Source organism: Zootoca vivipara, chromosome 3 (assembly GCF_963506605.1).
Source record: "Zootoca vivipara chromosome 3, rZooViv1.1, whole genome shotgun sequence".
Lineage (NCBI taxonomy): Eukaryota > Metazoa > Chordata > Lepidosauria > Squamata > Lacertidae > Zootoca > Zootoca vivipara.
The window spans coordinates 49,515,957-49,535,570 of record NC_083278.1 but is presented as its reverse complement, the minus strand read 5'-3'; the positions used below and the strand labels follow the sequence as shown (position 1 = coordinate 49,535,570).

At 41.7% G+C, this 19,614-nt stretch overlaps 1 protein-coding gene across 2 annotated transcripts; it reads right to left on the bottom strand.

Annotated features, from left to right (window-relative positions):
- Positions 1-399: 399 nt before the first annotated feature.
- Positions 400-18,821, bottom strand: AMD1 (adenosylmethionine decarboxylase 1). 2 transcript variants are annotated; one of them, XM_035109075.2, is made up of 9 exons: positions 18,235-18,821; positions 10,860-10,946; positions 9,121-9,247; positions 6,535-6,637; positions 5,636-5,678; positions 5,385-5,529; positions 4,596-4,688; positions 4,344-4,499; positions 400-2,455 (listed from the first exon to the last, which is right to left on the bottom strand). In XM_035109075.2, exons 1-9 carry the CDS (start codon positions 18,366-18,368, stop codon positions 2,321-2,323), a joined length of 1,023 nt encoding a protein of 340 aa, XP_034964966.1. In that variant the 5' UTR covers positions 18,369-18,821; the 3' UTR covers positions 400-2,320. The 2 variants fall into 2 exon arrangements, with proteins under 2 accessions (XP_034964966.1, XP_034964967.1); XM_035109076.2 differs by lacking the exon at positions 18,235-18,821 and adding an exon at positions 17,770-18,200.
- Between the last annotated feature and the right edge of the window lie 793 nt (positions 18,822-19,614).

Below are 19,614 nucleotides of genomic sequence, written 5' to 3'. Positions count from 1 at the left end.
AGGACCAGTGGTCGGGGAAGATGGGAATTGTAGTCCAAAACATCTGGAGGGCTGAAGTTTGGGGATGCCTGCTTAATAACATTCAATTGCACTTTGGACTGTACACAACTGCTATTTAAGAAGTGCCTTCATTCTAAAAACAAGCTTACATTAATAGTCTGCTCTTTGCATTGATTAAAAATAGTACAGACAGGTAGTTGATTAGCAGGATTAGTGCTTCCAATAAGCTTAAATCGTCCTGGGTCACCCTGACATTTGATTCCCCATCACAGTATATTAGCATACAAGGGGCTGTCCGGAGGTAGACAAGAACTTAACCTAGTCAAGGCTTGAAGTTGCCATGTATGAATTCAAAATAGAATTATCTAAGTCAGGGTAAACAACATTCACTCATTGAAAGAGCTTAGAAAGCAAACTTTTATTGAAGCATTACAATTTCAGGTACAGATATATTTTTGTACATTTTAATGATCCATGTCTAACACCACAAGAGAGAAGATTTAACACCAAACATCACCCCCTCCATTGTTCGCCCTAGTGTTTACAAATACCCAATTCAGCTGCTTTCTTTCTGTCCAAGGCTGTTTACCTGAATCTACATTTTCGGTATTATTGAAGGGAACTTCAGTCTAGCAGACCTCAAGTCAACCTGAGGCACTCTTTCAAGAACAAAAACCATTTGAAAAATTGGTCCTCAAAATCTAAAGCACCCTAAACTGTTAGGTGCTACTTATAAGCAAAATTGGTAATTTTGGTAGAAAACAAATCTACTTAAAAATAAAAATGTGTTCAACCACTTGATATCCAACCAAGCAGATTTAGTAGCCTAGAAACACTAAAAAAGTGTTTCATTCATAAATACAGAAGGAACAAAATATTGTCATATTCAGAGAATCAAAAACATAGCAAAGATGAGTGTCAAATTTGTAACAGACTTCCTGGTCTCAACAGCTGAAATCCCACAGTATTTCCAAGGTTACTTGAATATACTGTCTCAGAAGCTTGAAGTTTATATCCATGAAGTGGTATTTCCATGCCTAAACTGTTATTAAAAGTTGTGCATAAAGTGTTGTACTTGACTGTCTAGGCTCCTCATATTTTGCCTCCTGCAGCCAAATCACTCAGTGCCTTCCACATCTTGTAAAAAGGAACCACACGTTAATTAAGAAACACAGATGAAGTCACAATATTATTAAGTTCAGCTTAAATATCACATGCACAATGCTGTCACAGGACGTCAGTCACAGTGTGGAAGGATTTGTGGTGTTTGAATATGCAACAATAGAGCCACCTTATTTCACAGTAAATGGTAACTAACCATTTTGTGCAGTAGTTTGAATCACATTCCATTAGATGTCCCTGCCAAGTTACCAGTAAGTACCAAGCTCCAAACCAATTGGATTCTTCAATGCTGCAACTATTTGAAGCTTGTCAAATGCCTAGAATCAGCTTAGTCTATATTGTCACAATTGTGTAAGTACCCTTACACGGATGTTCAACAATTTTCACCAGTTGCTATGTGTTGCCTTTGAACAAAAGACCAACACATAACAGAAATGGTCTTTGCCCAAACTGAAAAAAGTTGATCAAAATAAAAATGATCAATGAGCAATTAAGTTTCCAGAAGTAAAAAGCTAGCGTGTTAAACCCCAGTATATTGTTTCAACTGGTTGTGAAAATATACACAAACCTAGAGTGATAATTTTTATATTAGTCTCAAATTTTAAAAAGTGAAGTAGTCTACCATGTGTAAGTAGTCTTGTTCTACCAGTCTCAGTATTTCAAAACTGCAAAAAGTTTGAATCTGCCATCAAAGAGTTACAAAATAAATGTCAATTAGAAATCGCTCAAATTCAAGATATTTTTTTTTAATTTTAAATTACAGCATACATATGAAAAAAGTTAGGCAACAACTAACTGTTTCAGATAAGTAGGTCCATGGGAAATCCTAATGAGGACGAAATCCTTGTCTGTGGGGAATTTTTGGTGATACGTTGAGAAAAACTATACTGCATGTAATCCTATTGGAATTTTTACAAATGCTGTAGAGTCTCATACAGTAACATTTTTCTACATGCATTTCAATTTCACAGCAAAAGTGAAATAGAATACCTAAACACAGTAGAGAGTATTCATGCAATATATCTATTTTTTTGATATAATAATGCATACAATTGAAAATTATACTATGATTACATTTAGGGCTTTCTGCAACTACGAGGTGGATATGAAAAATATGGCCCCTTGTATCATTAACTAGAAAGCAACCACCACCTCCTCTATTGGGTATCTTTTTGCGCTTTTTCTTCATTTCTCTTAATCAACTCTGCTGTTTATTCTTGGCAAAACTGGTAAACACGAAGTTGTAGTCATTAAACTGAGCAATCTGGCGATCTAGGCGCTTAAAACCTTCAATCTTCTGGGCTGAAGAAAACACTGTGCGACATTTTGAACTCTAATAGAAAAAGAAAAGGATATTCTTCAGATATACGAATCTTGAAGGTAGAAGTAATATTCAATACTAACAAATTAAGAGGGGTAACCATGTTCGTCTGTTGTAACCAAGTCTTGTGCCACCTAAAAATTAATTATGGCATAAACTATAATGGGCGAGAGCTCTATTTAAGAGTTGGGTGACATGACACACCTGAAAATGTGTGCACACGAGTTTGAAAGGGGCAGACATTTTATAATCCCTTGGCTGTTGTAACTCCAAAGAGATTTGTTATGTACAAAAGCAGCAAAATGAGGCAAGTTAAAAAGGGAATGATTTACTTGCAACTAATGAATTAGTAAGCAAATTAATAATGTGAAGATATTAAGTTGGAATTCATATGTTGATATTTAGGACTAGGGATCAACTGAAACTAGGAATGGCTAGTTCATTACAGACTATCTCTTAGTTTATCTTGATGTGCTAAATCTTCTATGATTGGATCTTTTATTCTAGACTATTTGCATAACACCAATGAAAATGCAATCCAGTATTGTATTGTATTGTTTAGTCTTCCAAGGCTTGCTTGAAGAATGTCTTACTTCCCCTATCCTTCCCCTTAGATCAGGCATGTCCAACTTCAAGTAGGCTGTGATTTACTATCCAGTATATAAAACTGGCAGTCATCTACCACACTCTCCCATTGCCATTCCTCAACTTCTTCTCTTTAGGGGTGAGGGTAAGCAGTTGTTGATGGCCAGAAAAAAACCCCTTGCTTTCCTTAGCACGGATTCACGGTTGATTCCATTGCCTTCTTCCATGTATTGGCCAAACGGAGACTACAGCTGATTAAGCCACAGGCCGCTCTGTATGGAGGAGGAAGGAAAGGCACTCTCCTTTTATCCAGCCTTGTCCTGAATGCGAAACATTGGCACCCCCATGCCCCACTTTCCTTTACTCGCAAGGGGAACTGCTGTACCCTCTTCCCCACTGCACGAGCGTGGCCCTGCGGCACCCAGCAAGGGCCACTCAGCCGAGAGCAGTTTCCTTAGCAGAGCAAGGCACATGCTCCAGAGCTCACATGACGGCAAAAGCGGAGGCGCAGCTCTCTCTCTCCCGCAGCAGAGCCCTGGCTGTGAAGAAGCAATGGCTGCCTGGCCATAGTGCGATCGACCAAAATCCATCTAGCAATCGACTGGTCGATCGCAATTGAGGCATTGGACTTGTCAGCTTTAGATCACAATACACTGTTCAGTCTGTAGTTCTTTTTCACAGGAGGACACCGAAAAACTCAAGGCCTTCCTCTTTTGCAATCAAGTGGTGGCCCCATAAAAATCTACAGTTCTGTCAGCAAAAGCATGAATGTTTACTACTGTTCAATTTGAATCTGGAAAACATACTTTGGATTATAGCCTTCAAATCAGTTAGGGTCCTCTAACATTTGGTGTGGTTTAAAGTAGCTCCTGTCCTGTTTCTCTTGACCATCAACATTACAAAAACATATTTTGTCTCCTTTTTGCAGCCAGAAGAAACCTGTTATTCATTTCTTTCTAAATCAGTGTACTTGCATTTTCTGAAGAAACAAAACAAAGATGCAAAAACTACGGCCATTGGGGGAAGGGAACACTGAATAGGACTTGGCAATGGTAGTGGAAACAGTAAAGTTGATTGTGTGGAAGCAGCCTTTTATGTGCCATTTATGGCATTTCCAATTTATTATGGTTTATGCGATAATAAAATAAAATGCTCTAAGATGCCACAAAACTGGTTTTGCTGTAGTAGACTGACTAGGTAAACATTTTCTGGATTACAAATACTACTACTACTGTAGCGCTTGTGGATAGCTGGATCATTTGGGATTTTCTGGCTGCCAAAACTAGCCTACTAAAAGTAATACAAACGTTTGTACCTGATTAACAAAGAGGGTTGTCACAAATTTTCCTGGCTTAAAAATGTCTATGACCTTCCTAATTAAGTCATCATAGGATGTCTGACTTATGTTGGTTTCAAAACTAACGTATGAGAACTCTGGTTCTGGAGTGATGTGAATAGTCCAATAAGTTCCCTAGAAAAAAAATAAAGGAACCAAGTTAGAATCTCAACATGGTAACCGTTTATAAATGAATTCTCATTGCAACGAATACAAAAAAAAGTTACTCACATCTGTTTTCATCCCATTCATTGAATATCCACAAGGATTGAACAATGTAGCATCAATGACAGAACCTGTTATCAGGTCACGAATTCCACTCACCTAAAGCCAAGAAAGTGTTTGTTTATTTAAGCTATTTATGTAGCTGGCGTTTTCTAAGCCGTGTACATAAAAATTAAAAAGATAAATTAAAACTAATCATATAAACAAAGTTTTCTTAAAATGCATGCTCATATTTAAGCTTCAGTGTAGACTACTCCTTCAACTGATTAATGTACATCTGATGAATCAGTTTCTTTTCACCCATGGTGCCTCTCTTCCTCTCTCAAAGAAGTTAAAGGATTTAGATGTTTGGCTATTCATTAACCTTATTAGTTTCACTTGGAGAAGCCAATTAAGTAGCTGAGAATACTATTCCAGGCGCATGTATTTCACCATGTGTATTTTAAACAGATCAAATGGTGTCTGCATTGAGAGATGTAGTGTATGTTCTATTGTTGACTAGGCAACCCTAAAACAAGTCAATGTCTTTCTTATAGTGGCGCGATAACTTGTGCTTAAATTTGGTTAAAACTAAAAGCCTGCTTAGCATGTTTTAATTGTGGGAAAACTTTTCTACTCCCTGCATTAAAAACCCTTTAAGTATCATTCCTATTTTACAGACAAATTAGCTGGCAATCAGGAAAGGATTTGCCTAACGGCTTTACAAATGAGGAGCTGATGAAAACAAAAGTCCTACATATTAGGAACTGTATTAGTCTCTGTTCTTCTCCTTCACAGTAGACAATCCACACTTACACGAGTGACATCATTTGCAGTAACACCATCTTTCATGTAGAACTGGTCCATAACTACTGGATCGAGCTCGCTCATCAGAATTTCCAGTGTTTGATCTGGCTGATTGATGACCCGACTCTCTGGAAAATCCAGAGTGTACAAGTACCTGTTTACAGGGGGCAGGGAATCAGAGAAGATTATATAGTCATACATACATAAAGTCAAATTTGTACTGCTCAAGATTATAAAGTAATAATTCAATGTAAACCTACCAGCAGTCAGAGTTCATGCGACCCATGCAATAAGCTGCTCCATCTGTAAAAAGCAAACAAGACCAGGAATAGAGCTTAGAAACAAGGACAGTCATCTTTGTTTTGAAACGTAATGTTTAGTATTGCTCAAAATTAATTCCATTGTCTAAATAAGAGTTTCCACGACATAATGAGAGTAATTCACACCATACATCAGTTTGTAGCAGTGATGTGGGGTAGAAAACTTCTGCAAACTGATTCCCCAACCCCTGTAAATATTTCCATTTTGTAAGTTCATTATTAACAACAACAAAAAGGATGCCTATTCCAGCATCACTGGTTTGCAGCAAAAAAAAAAAAAGGTATTAGTATATTACTAGTTGGCACTGGAGATTTGTCGCTGTGCTTTGCTTACAAAGCTGCTAAGCTCTGACTACTTATTATAGGCATAGGTTGTCCATTTTATTGCAAAAGAGACACAGCCATGCCTCACTGCCAAGCAATCTACTAGATTTGCTAGAACTACATAGCTCTTTGTCCATGCAACTCTTTTTCTTTTACCCTTTTCTGAACTTATGGTCAACAGAAGACAAGGGGGGTATTATCACACAAGGATACACATAAAAATATCGGATACCCATCAAACTGTGTACACTGTATAAACCTATTACATTTATCACACCATAATTCTGACTAGGTGTGAAAGTCTACATAAGAGTAGATTATGTAAGAGTCAGGTTCTTTACATCTTTTGGTCAACTCAGACTATATCACTTCTAATCAAGGCAAAGCTGCACTGTTAGCATGATAATGCTTTTATATTGGTTTACATGCTAGTTTCAACAACCCACTGTGCATAAGCCTCTTGGACAGTTGCTTATGATTTACAAGCATCCCATTAAAAATACGCATTCACTTACTTGGAAATATTTCATTAAGGAACTCTACTTCTTCCTGGAAATTCCTATGTGGGTACTCTTGATGGGAAGGCTTCATGAAATTCTTGCGTGAATAAAAGAAGCTCTAAAGAATAAGAGGGGTGAAATTAAATATGCAGCTTTCCTTAAAAGTTCCATTAGGATCAAAAGGAAATTAAACACATGCTTCTGCTCAAGGCTTTTCCTTATCTAGAATTTAATCTATTGTCAACTCAAAGATGAATGCACTACAGTACTTCGCAAAAACAAAACATTGACATCAGTTTTGACACATATAATATATAAGAATGATCTGCAAAGATTGTAAGTGGTGTCTTTAAAATATAGATTGGCAACTGCATATAGATAATGCAGGGGTTGGGGGTCACCAGAAGAACTGGCAACACTTTTTGTTACACCAAGCTATTCCCTTCACTGTAAGTCAAATAAAGGAGAGTCCAATGATAAGGGCTCACAGAAGGCCATAACCTTGATTGTCAGTACAGTGGTACCTCTGGTTAAGAACTTAATTCGTTCTGGAGGACCGTTCTTAACCTGAAGCACTTTAGCTAATGGGGCCTCCTGCTGCTGCCCTGCTGCAGCTGCATGATTTCTGTTCTCATCCTGAAGCAAAGTTCTTAACCCGAGGTACTATTTCTGAGTTAGAGGAGTCTGTAACCTGAAGCGTCTGTAACCCGAGGTACCACTGTACTGGGTATTAATTTCTTTGGCTACCAACATTTGTTTTTGCTGCTTCGATACACCATCAATCTACTTTACTATTATGCAGCTTGGAAACCCTAGGCTTACACAAATGTCTACCCCGAACAAGATACAATGAATTGATTTGATAGCAAAGAACACTATCTTAATATGTATTGCTTCCTCTTAATGTGGATTAGTGCTATTCAATGATCCCATAAGCACATACAAGTTGAAATAGCTTTAGCATGTTATAGTGCACTTTGATGTGTACATTAACAAAGTGATTATAGTGGTACCTCCGGTTGTGGACGGGATCCGTTCCAGAGGTCAGGTCAGATCCTGAGGTTACTGCAACCTGAGGACCGCTTCTACACATGCACAAATGATGAAACCTGCTAAAATACTTCCGGATTTGCAGCACACATCCCGAAGTTTACGTAACCAGAGGGTTACGTAAACGGAGGTTCGACTGTACAGTATTTTGGAAAGCACTACCAATATGCTTGCCAATTTCCAAGGTGCAGTGAGAGAGAATGACCACCAGGATGTCAGGAGCAGTGTTTCTAGAGAGCCTCTCCCTAGAGCGCTCTTTACATGCTGAGACTACGATGCAAGGCCCAGTGCAACAAGGTCATATTGTGCCACACACTATTCTTCTTGTAAATACAGAAAAATACTTTCATGAGTGCATTATTCCCAACTGCTTAAATAGTCTTTAGAAGAGGCCATGCAGCCAACAGTGCTCAGGAACCTTAGTAAAACTTGTTGATTAAGATCACACTGAAGTAAAGTTAACTTTTGAAGCAAGGGGCTAGGCAAGTAGAGAGATCTGTTGTACAGCTGTGAACTGTGCACGTTCCAGCAAGCCATCCATATGTTCTACAGTCATACCTCGGGTTAAGTACGCTTTAGGTTGAGTACTTTCAATTTAAGTACTCTGCAGACCAGTCTGGAATGGATTAATCCACTTTCCATTACTTTCAATGGGAAAGTTCGCTTCAGGTTAAGTACACTTCAGGTTAAGTACGGACTTCCAGAACCAATTACAGTCATACCTTGGGTCAAGTACTCTTCAGGTTGAGTACTTTCAATTTAAGTACTCTGCGGATCCATCTGGAACGGATTGATCCATTTTCCATTACTTTCAATGGAAAAGTTCACTTCAGGACTTCCAGAACCAATTAAGTACTTAACCTGAGGTACCACTGTACTGATGGATAAGAACAATATGCACCATCTTTAACCAAACCATAACAACTTTTGGTCGTGCATTAGACCAGAAGGTCAGTTTGACCTTACTGTAGGCATGGCTCTCCCACAGCTTATTCTGCTTGTACATAAAAACACAGGCAATGTTACTTTATGGAACCTGCATGTGTAAAGGCAATGAGTTGCCATCCTGCTAGTATTGGTTTGTGAGAGATGTTGTATTCACTCCAATAAACACATTAATATTAAGAATATTCTTGTGCAGGATCCAGGAATCAATGTACAGTGGTATCTCGGATTACAGACGCTTCAGGTTACAGACTCCGCTAACCCAGAAATAGTACCTTGGGTTAAGAACTTTGCTTCAGGATGAGAACAGAAATCGTATGCTAGCAGCATAGTGGCAGCGGGAGACCCCATTAGCTAAAGTGGTACCTCAGGTTAAGAACAGTTTCAGGTTAAGAACAGACCTCCAGAACGAATTAAGTTCTTAACCCAAGGTACCACTGTATTCAGATGTCTGCTGAAGCTTTAACCATAGAAACAACACTGAATCAAGGTTTAGCACTCTACACTTCTCTTCCTTAAATATGTAAACCACCACCACACATAAGTAGTTAATATACCTTTCAATGCAGCTATAACATAATAAGGATGAGATTCTGGGTATCTTACCTGAATCGAGTCAAACCCACAGTACTCTCTAGCAAGCTCTAACAGGGGAACCAGTGCTTGCAGTAAGAGGGTGGTACCACATGTCTTCAAAATGAAACGTCTCTTGGAGACAAACATGCTACTCTCACTGAAAAACAAAATATAAGTGGTAGTGAAACATTTCATACCTGGGTAGCTTTGGGAAACTCAAAATTTATTTGCCAACAGAGTTGGTTCACTGAAAGCTGTTCTTAGGAAACATCCCTGGGCATGTTCCCTAAAGATTGGATGGGGGTGTATCATTCCACAATGGGCTTTGCATCAGGCAGAAGCCAAGTTTCCTGCAGTCCTTTTGCCTGCATCAACATTGTGACCTGACAAATTGCTCCTCTCCCTGTTGGAGAGAAGAGAGCTTCTACAGTGCTGAGTCTTTTGTCCTTAACATGCAGATTTGTGGAGGCCTCAAATACAGGGAAGGAATATAATGACAGCATTATACAGTATACCATCTTAAACACAGAAGTGCATATATGTTTCCCACTATCAGACAAATACTAGTTTCAAAGGGAAATGATTTAATTCTGAAATACTGAATTTGAAGCATGTTCAAAAGGATTACCACCCACTGTAGTATTGCCATTCTGATCTGACTTTCCTCTGCATTTTCCTCTTAGAAAAAACACCGCAGACAATCGACTCACAATCTTCCAACATCTCATCTAGTTTGCCATCCCTTACAATGAAATGAAGATGCCAAAACAGTTTAAGACTTCTGTATTGGTGAAAACCAACATGGTAGAGAGGCTTCAGTGCTGGGACCAGATCCAAATCTCAACTTGACTACAAATCTAATAATCAGACTTTGGTCAAGTCAGTATTCTTGACTTAACCTCCACCACAAGACTGCACTAGAATGTTTGGATGAACTTCTCATACAGTATACGTATAGCATGAAAATATAACAAAAAGGGAATTGGATAGGCTCCTTTTCTCCACAGCTACACACTCCAACAAAACTCTTAACAGGGGGCTGTTCTGGGGTGCCCCTCCCCTGAGTATCCAAGCAACTCTACCTTATCTGTAGCCAAGAGGTGGCAATAAAAGACTATCACAATGTTTATACCATAGTACAGGCTTCCTCAACTTTGGCCCTCCAGATGTTTTGAGACTACAATTCCCATCATCCCTGATCTCTGGTCCTGTTAGCTAGGGATCATGGGAGTTGTAGGCCAAAAACAACTGGAGGGCCGAGGTTGAGGAAGCCTGCCATAGCACATATGCAGCCCGACAGAGAATAATTTTATCAGAACTATCAAACTGTACCAATCGGAGACCATTTGGGTAGCTGCAGAGCTGAGTTGGTGCTAGTTTTTTTCCAAGCAAGCATTTAGATTTGGAACTGATAGCAGAAGGTTGCCTCCAGCTGCCTCCATTTGTACAAGGATGTCTACGAACAGCAAAGCAGAGTATGCTATGAAGGTGTTTTTTTTAAAAAAAAAAAAAGCTGTGGTGATCACAACTGCATAAAACACTATAAGTGGGTACACAAGACTGGAAATAGTAAGTATATTTCTCAACACTGACTTTTTCCTCATGTACAACCACAGCACATTAATTCATGACTTCATTGAGTTTTCTACTGGACCACCAAGATCTTTCCTGAATAGTAAAGCCAACAGACCTATCAGGCAAATACATAACTTTGAACCTTAGTGATGAGATTGTTTCTAAAAAGCTATGTTTAACCTTTGTGAGCTTACCTGAGTACATAAGCTTCCTGCTTGTCAGTTTTTGTCACACTTATGATCAAACAATGCACATTCTCCAAAAGTTTGTCCCACTCAAACCTGTTAGGGAGAGTAAAGTTTAAAATTTTAATTCAAGCAGAAATCTAATACGACTACATCATTACTATTTCAAGTCATAAACAGGTAGTATAAACAAGTCCATAGCTGTAGTGTCCACCGCCTTAGTTTCCTTCCCAAGTGGTTTGTAGATTCTGTTTAACTATATGAGTAGTAACATAATGACGAGCCTCAGCATGGCTTAGTTAGAACTGCTTATGGCCTTTTAAACTAAATAAAAGAGTAATAGTAGATTGCAATCCAACATGTTGCAAAACATTTTTTCTTTTGTAAAACATTTTTATGTGTGAATTTTAGTACGGTATCTGGGCACTCAAAGCTACTGGTATCTGAATATTACCACTTTACAAGCCATCACATGCTTTTAGAATTAGAATATAGGAATGTTGCAAAAGCAGAATAAAGCCTGAAGTTTCAGCATAGGAGCCTCTTTCTGGCCTGGCTATGGCCTCACACACTGCAATGTGACACTATATGGCATGGATGAGAAACCTGTTGCCCTCCAGATGTTGTTCAACTATCCCTGACCATTGGCCATGCTGGTTGAGGCTCATGCAAGTTGGAATGCAACATCTGAAGGACTACAGGCTTTCTGCCACTGCCATCTGGTGAACACAAGTGCATCTTTCAAGGCTTTATAGTCCAAGCCACTCTTCACAGCACATTGAAAACATTTCGCAAACCTGGAAAACATCACCATAGAAAGGACACAGAAAGAACTAAAACAGTCTCATTCAGTTATGAGGTTTGTCACAAACTGGAAGTATGAAAAATTGTCTCAAAAAGTAGACAAAAGTGTTACCAAATGGAAGTTTCGGCATGGTAGCTAAGTAAATTGCTTTTAAAGGCTCATTTAAAAAATTATATTTAAGGTGCTTCTTAAATATATTTATAATTATTTCTTTGAACAACCACTAGGTTAATATTAATGTTTTCCCTAGAGATCTCTGAACTGATTACCGTGCCTTTCTTGGGTACATTTGAGTTAAAATGAGATTTTTCTATGTAAAATAATTAAAGTGATTATTTCTCAAATGCAAATATGTACACCTCTTCCTCCCAAACATAGGCATTTCTTTTGCACTAGATGAAAATAAACTACTCATGTCTGCTTATTAACTATCAATCATGGACTTTTATTGTTGCTTGCTTTTTTGGCAGGGGAGATGTGCCCAGGCAGAGTGAAGCAGAAACACAAGTAATATGACAATTGTCCAGTGCACCAATTCCAATATTCCCTTAATTATTATTGTCATGGATGAATGTCATTCCCTCTAAAAGTAAAATGGAATGCATGCAAAGGGTATCCAGTACAATGAAGAGGTGCAAAAGCAAAATGAAATAGTGTCAATAAAACTAGCTGTAATTAACATGATGTAGTGGTCAGATATACACCACTGTTTTAGAAATATATATAGCAGAGGGTGGTGTACCAATGAGAGTTTATCCAGTTTGCAAATGCGTGTCCAGTCCCAAAGAGTTTGACAACCCTACCCTTAGGATATCTTAATGGAGTACCATAAAAATACTGAAACACCATCAAATGTGCACATAACCTACATAACTAAGTCATAGCTGCCTATAGCATGATAGGCTTACCGGTAGTTTTTTATATCAGAATGTTTGGACAAGCATTTGGGTTCCAGTTACTAGCATGTTTGCTACTGCAGTATTTAGAACAAAAAACATCTATTTAGCCTTACCAGTTTTCTTACTATTCATAGACTGGTAGAGTTTTAGATCATAATTATGAAAGGGATTTACTTTTGCCTGAGTAATTGTACCAATTTTTTCAGTAAGAATCAGGTTTTGATTTAATGTAACAAACCTTTGTCCATACTAAGCAGTTTCAGAGGTAAAAGCTTTTTTATTTTCTTGTCTTGCACAGAACTGTTGAGTTCTATGAGACGTCTCATTCTATATCCCAATAACACTTTGTAATCAGTTCCATTGACATATTGGCTTCCAACATATGCCTTGGCAGACAGTAAGCTTAAGTTCTGTTTATTTGCTCAGCATTTACTAAGTAAGATCTGGAGAAAGAAAACTCTGGTCCTAAACCTCCGCTGCCTTGCAGCTATACTCATCCATGAAAAAGGCTCCGGGACTAAAACCTGAGGGAAAATCTGCACCTGCTGCCTTGCAGAACATCTATGTGACAAGAAAAGTCTGAGGAGTAAATCCTACACAAATCCAAAGTGGAGTCCCCATAAGAAGTCTTATACACCTCCTTCTGGCAATTCCTACAATCAAGCTGGTCCAAATGTATTGCTCTGCTTTCCTTTGGACAGTTTTCTCATGAACAGCTCTAAAGGAAGGGAATGCTATACTGGGGGAAAAACATTCTGCTCCATTGGAGTTACAGAAGGAGCAATAGAATGAGGGATCACCATACTTCTTGCTTAGTAAGGAGGTGGAATTGAGAAAACTTTATGCTAGTGAGGACCACAAGGGTGCATTGCACATGCTGGTGCACTTCCTTCATAATGCAACCTCACTCTGCTCTTTCTTTGCATAATGACCCACCCATAAGAAGCAGGAGTCAGTGGCTCACACTTTTTAACAACTTTGACTGCAGCAGAACCATAATTTTCAGGGGTCCACAACTTATTGATGGTTGACTAACAAAGCTGCAGGATGCGTCTTGTCTGTGATATCACACGAACCTCCCAGGCAGCTGGGAATACCTCTAGCTTTGCATAACTGCAGGCACAAATCCCCCTCACACCAAATGAAGTGAAGACTCAGGAAACAGTGAGAACCTTGCTGCTTTCCAAAACTCTCCAAGACACAGCCAGTAGCCTTCTCCAGGCTCCAGACAAGTGAACTGTTAAGTGGCGAGTACAAGTTCTGCTCCCTGCCACCAACATTATCTGCTCTGTAACATCAAGCAGAATGTGATGTGTCCTCTTCCACAAAACAAGTGCAGAAGAGTGGTGACAGATTTAAGCCCATCCCGCTCTGCTGTCTTGTACTTTGCACTTTATTTATTTATTTATTTATTTATTGGGTTTTATAAACAAGTATAATGTTATACAAATAAGTGTACAAAGTTTTCTCATGTCAGTTGTATATCACAAAAATAGCATAATAAATGTGGAAAAATATCTACAACATATGTTTCATTATTAGTGGTCAATGTACAAGTTCTTGTTTCATGAATCGGTTTAAACAAGAAGAAAAAAGAAAGGGGGAAGAGGGGGAATGGTAAGTGGGGTAGGGTCAGGTGGTTATGCTTCTATTATTCTACTCAGTTGGGGGGGGGCTGTGTCAGCGTAACTTGTACGAGTTCTCTTACTATTCACTTGTGGTGAGAGAGGCTGGGGGTGGCTAAGGGTGTACTTTGAGCTTGTTCAAGCAAAAAACTCTTTCAAGATGACTGCTACTGTACATCAACCTTCCCACTCCCTTAAAATCAGAGCCAGTTCGAAGAACTATCAAGAGATCGTGGACAGACAAAATGAAGTACTTTACACGGTAGTGTTAAATTATGGGATTTCCTATCATAAGATGTAGTGATGACCACTAACTTAGGACAGCTTTAAAAGAGGATTATACAAATTAGGAGGATAAGGCAATCAATGGCTATACTATTGGAGAATGTATGCCTCTGAATACCTGTTGCTGAGGAGCACACGTGGAGAGAGTGCCAAGGGTAAAACCCTGGTTATGTTTAGTGCAATACTGAAGTCTGTCCCTTTTGAAATTTGTATGGTTAGGACCAAAGACAACCTCAGGGACTCTCCACTAGCTGCCAGAAACAAGACAAAAGGACAATACACAGCCGCTGTTCTAGGTGTGTTATAGCCCACCTACGCAATAAAATGTGTACACCCAATGCCTTAAGACTGCAACCTTAGAATTCTGGAAACAAGTTATGTACCCTGTTTCTCCGAAAATAAGATGTAGCCATAAAATAAGCCATAGCAGGATTTTTAAGCATTCAAGGAATATAAGCCATACCCCGAAAATAAAACATAGTGATAGGCGCAGCAGCAATGCCGCCCGCGGCAGGAGGAGGGAAAAAATAAGACATCCCCTGAAAATAAGCCATAGTGGGTTTTTTGAGGAAAAATAAATATAAGACTGTGTCCTATTTTTGGAGAAACACGGTACAGTGGTACCTCGGTTTACGAATTTAATCCGTTCCAGAAGTCCACTCTTAAACTAAAGCCATTCTTAAACAGAGGTGCACTTTCCCTAATGAGGCCTCCCACTGCCGGTGCCCTTCCACCATTTGGCTTCCATTCATAGACCGAGGTAAAGTTCGCTAACCGAAACACTACTTCCAGTTTTGTGGAGTTTGTATACCGAATAGTTCATAAACAGGGCTGTTCTTAAACCAAGGTACAGAATTTTAAGTTGGAAGGGATCCAAAGGATCATCTAGTCCAACCCCCTGCAATGCAAGAATCATAGTACAGATAAACTTCACTAGTGATCCACAGCGGTCCCTGCCCCTGTCCACTATGTGAAATTTTAAGGTATATGTGTAGATCTTGGTTTAACTTAGTTTCTGTACTAGTATTCTTGACTTCTGAAACCTGCCATGGTCTTAGATTTTTGGCCAACTGGAAACACACTGCAAACAAGGGGGAGATTGATGTAATGTGTTTATTAAGAGGTTTGCATGATGCTGATTCTGTCTGAGCTTTAGGGTGTTTCATATACAAAAGGGACACACACTTGAAATGCTCTCATGCATGGCTTACATCTTTCATTTATGCCTCTTTATGAGGGGCACACACCTGCTCCTCTAGTCTTCCATAAAACAGGAAAGCAGTTGTATGTGTTTCCAGTACTACGGTATTATATCCAAGTTACAGGTGAAAGCTTGCCAGATAGCTGGGGTATAAATAACAAAAATTATTATTACTACAAGAGCTACTGTTTTTAAAAAGCTGTTTTTAACATACCAGGTTTAGATAATCTCCTAAAAAGTATAGGTCTTAAAGGAAGTTTCATAACCTCAACTATATTACTTGTATCTGGACTCCATGTTGATCAGATTGGATCAACATGGATCAGATTGGATCAACAAGTTGAACTTGTTTTAGGATTAAATGTTTCAACACAATATCCAAAACTACAAAAAATTGTTTCACCAATGTTGGGAGATCTTGGGTGTTTATGTATGTTTAGGCCAAAACTTATTTTAATACCACTGACAAACAAGATTGACAACCACAATGCAGCTAATTTGCCATAGGAGTCCAGGTGTGTTTTGAATTCTCAAATAGCTGTTTATAGAAGTGTGAGCTATCCAGAAGACTTGATTTGAACACACACACCCTTGCCCATCGCTTGTCTCTGTCTTGTTTCAGCAAGTGTGAAAGGGACAGTGCTCCCTTGACTAGTTTTTAGTTGAACTTTGAAACATAGGCCTTGTTAAGCATAGGAACCAGAGTGGGAATTAACACTCCTTGTTAAGCATAGGAACCAGAGTGGGTTAACCTTGTCAGTCATTAATTCCCACTCTGGTTCCTATGCTTAACAAGGCCTATGTTTCAAAGTTCAACTAAAAACTAGTCAAGGAAGCACTGTCCCTTTCACACACAAAGCAAGGAAGATGCAAGCACATGTACATTTCATGCTGTGCAGGGCTCAGCCCTTCCCCCCACTACTCTGTTGGCTGAGCTGGCGCTTCCTCCACATTCCTGAAATGCCCACTGGATGACAGGCCCAGGCCCAGCCCTTAAAATGATACTGCAATCTCATTGGCCTGAGCTTGTCAATGGGGAAGGAGAGGCCACCACATCTGGGGCGCGAGCCAGAAGCCTCACGTGTGATCTCGGTTCCAGCCACATTTTTCAAAAGATAGGAGGGGCCTCTCCCAGCCCCAGTGCCCAAATAGGAGAAAAGCCAATCGCGCAAATAAGAGCCACCCCAGCCACTGCTCTCGTCGGAACGACCCTATGTGGCCCACAACACTAGACATGCCCCAGTCAGAAGCTGAACACAAGACGGTGTGAGGGCTAACGCTCCGCAACATTTAGTAAGGCCCACTAAAAGCGTCATTTCACAGGTAGCTGACAGACTCGATTAACTCTTCCACAAAGCCAAGTTCTGGGGCTGACAGAGGCAACCAAGTGCCTGCTCCGTCAGAATTTGGTCCGCTATTATCGAGGCCAGGTTGGAACCACGGCGCCAACGGAGACGACACAGGCACGCAAGGCTGCTCGCTCGCTCGCCCTCCCGCCGGGGCGAGACCGGGGTAACGGGGGCCGCCGGTGCAGCGTGCGGAGGCATTAGACACGTGCCCCGCCATCACGTTACATTAGGAGCTTACATGCTCTCAGCCGCGGGCAGTGCCCAGTTCGCACACGAAATATGTTTCAGACGTAGACGCCGCTTATACACGGGCGGGCAGGTTTGCCGGTGGCCCCGCGCGCGGCTAAGGTTTCACGCTCCTCCCACCCTTCCCCGAAGGCCCAGCCAACCGCCGCCCTCCCCTGCCTGCCCGCCCTCCCCGACCATTACTAGGGCGGCCGGCAACGACTACACACGGCGATGGCACGCGGCCCATCGCTCCGCGCTACCTCAGAGCAGGGGTGGGGGAAGAGAGGAACCACGCGGGCTGAGCTGAAGTCGGAAGCTCTCCCGAAGGCACCTTTTTAGCAAGGTCGTTTAAAAGGGCCGGCGCGGAAGGTCACGTTCCGCCCGTGCAAGGTCACCTCGGTTCTTCCCACCACCACCAAGTTCCTCCACTCGGCCAACTTTTTCCTAGGGCTGCGCGGCCTGCTTTGAACTCGGACGCAGGCCTGCCCGCCAACGGCCGTGCATGGAAGCAAGGCCCGCTCACGTACCGAGAAGGGACGTTGCTGGCGGTTGTTCGTTCTCGTGCCCCCCCTCCGCCCGTCAACGCCCAGAGAAGCCGGCGAAACTCAACGCGTCACTTCAATGTCCGTCGTATCCCTCCCTCTCCGTCGGGCCGAGGGCCTGCCCCGCACTGTCCCTCCTTCCCGTCACACAGTCATCCACATATCGAGCTGCGCTCTGAATGGAGCAGCCGCCATGCCCTTCCCCTTTGCTGGCCACCAGCCTCGTTCACTTCCCGCCCAGCGGAGCCGGCATCGCGGCAGTCCTCTTGCCAGTGCATGTGCGCCACCAGTCGGGCATGTTGGCTCCCCCCGCCCTCTCGCCACTAACCCATCCATGTTGCTTCTCTCCCGCGCCCGGCCGCCCTCCAGCAGAGCGGACCTTCCCCTTTTTCGCCACCACTCCGGTCGGCCCTTCTGGCTCCCTCCTTTCTCCCCTCGCGAGCAACTAACCTGGGGATGGTGCGGAGATCGCCGGACCCCTTGCTTTGATGCGGCTCCTGCGGCGAGGGCTGTTGCCAGGCGAACCACACCTCCAGTAGCTTCTCAGTTCCTTCGAAGAAGTGTGCACCGTTCTCCTCCATCATGGTGAGACAACTCCGCAAAAACCAACAACCACAGAAATTAAAACGACAGACACCCCCGACCAAACTGCTGCTGCCGCTGCCGCCGCCCTCCTCTTCACCTACACACCGGCCAAGGCTGGTACTGCTGCTTTTCCGGGCCGCGGCGCTTTCACCGGGTCTCAGCCCGTCCCGAACAGATTTCACCTTTGACGGGGTAGTAATCTTATATTAGGCTATAAGAGAAATATATATAGATATATATACCAGAGAGCGGTGGCGGGTAAGGTGGCGGGTTGTTACAGTCCTTTGGGGTAGGGGAAGGAGGGAGATGGAAGGAAAGAAGTGCGGAGTAGGCAGGCGTGCAGGCGATGCGGTTCGGTTCCTTGAAGTCCGTGTGTTCCCCTGTTACAGAGAAAAGCAGAGAGCGAGCGCTAGCTAATGTCGCCGGCCATACTGTGGAAGCGAAGAGGAATCAAGCACGCAGCAGCTTTTATATGCGCACAGGTATTCGGATCCCTTCTTCCGCAGCGCCGCCATTGGGTCCTCGCTGGTTAGTCCCGCCCATCTCCTTCACCGATAGGACGCCCCGACACGGGCTCGCCCCGTGCTACTGGCGGTTCCAGCCTGTGCTCCCGAAGGCGAAGCGGACGGAGGCAATGTCCCCGGCTGGCACTCGCGGGAGCCAGTGGGCGAAAGAGGGAGATAATACCGTAGCTGCAGAAAGAATACAAAGAAACCGCACACAGCTGCGTAGCAACAGAAAATATGTTTGTGGTTAGAAGAGGGGGGTGGGGGTTCTGTTCACGAGAGAAGGTATAAAGATACTAGAAAGCTGACATTTGTTTTAATGAGCATTTTGGACTACACTTAAATCATGAGGTCCTGGGACATGTTGCTTGGACCTTCTGAAATATGGCTCTTTCAGTACGTACAAGCTAAAGGTGGAAAACAGCAATATGTGACAGACTAAATATATTAGTGACAAATGGAAAGTACGTATAGGGTGTTGCCTAATATATAGAACCTTGTGTATAAAATATACTATTGACCTCTCTGGGAATTATCTCTGAGTAAACATGCATAGGACTGGACTGCACCTGTAACTCAGGAACAATAAAGCTATAGGAAACCCCCTTGTTCACCGAAGCAGCTGTTCAATAATTTTGACCTCTGCAACCATATTAACCAGCCATTTATAATGTATTTCTACCAAACCCACTAGGATTCCACCAACAGTAAGCAAATCTTCCCCAGTTTAATAGTATAT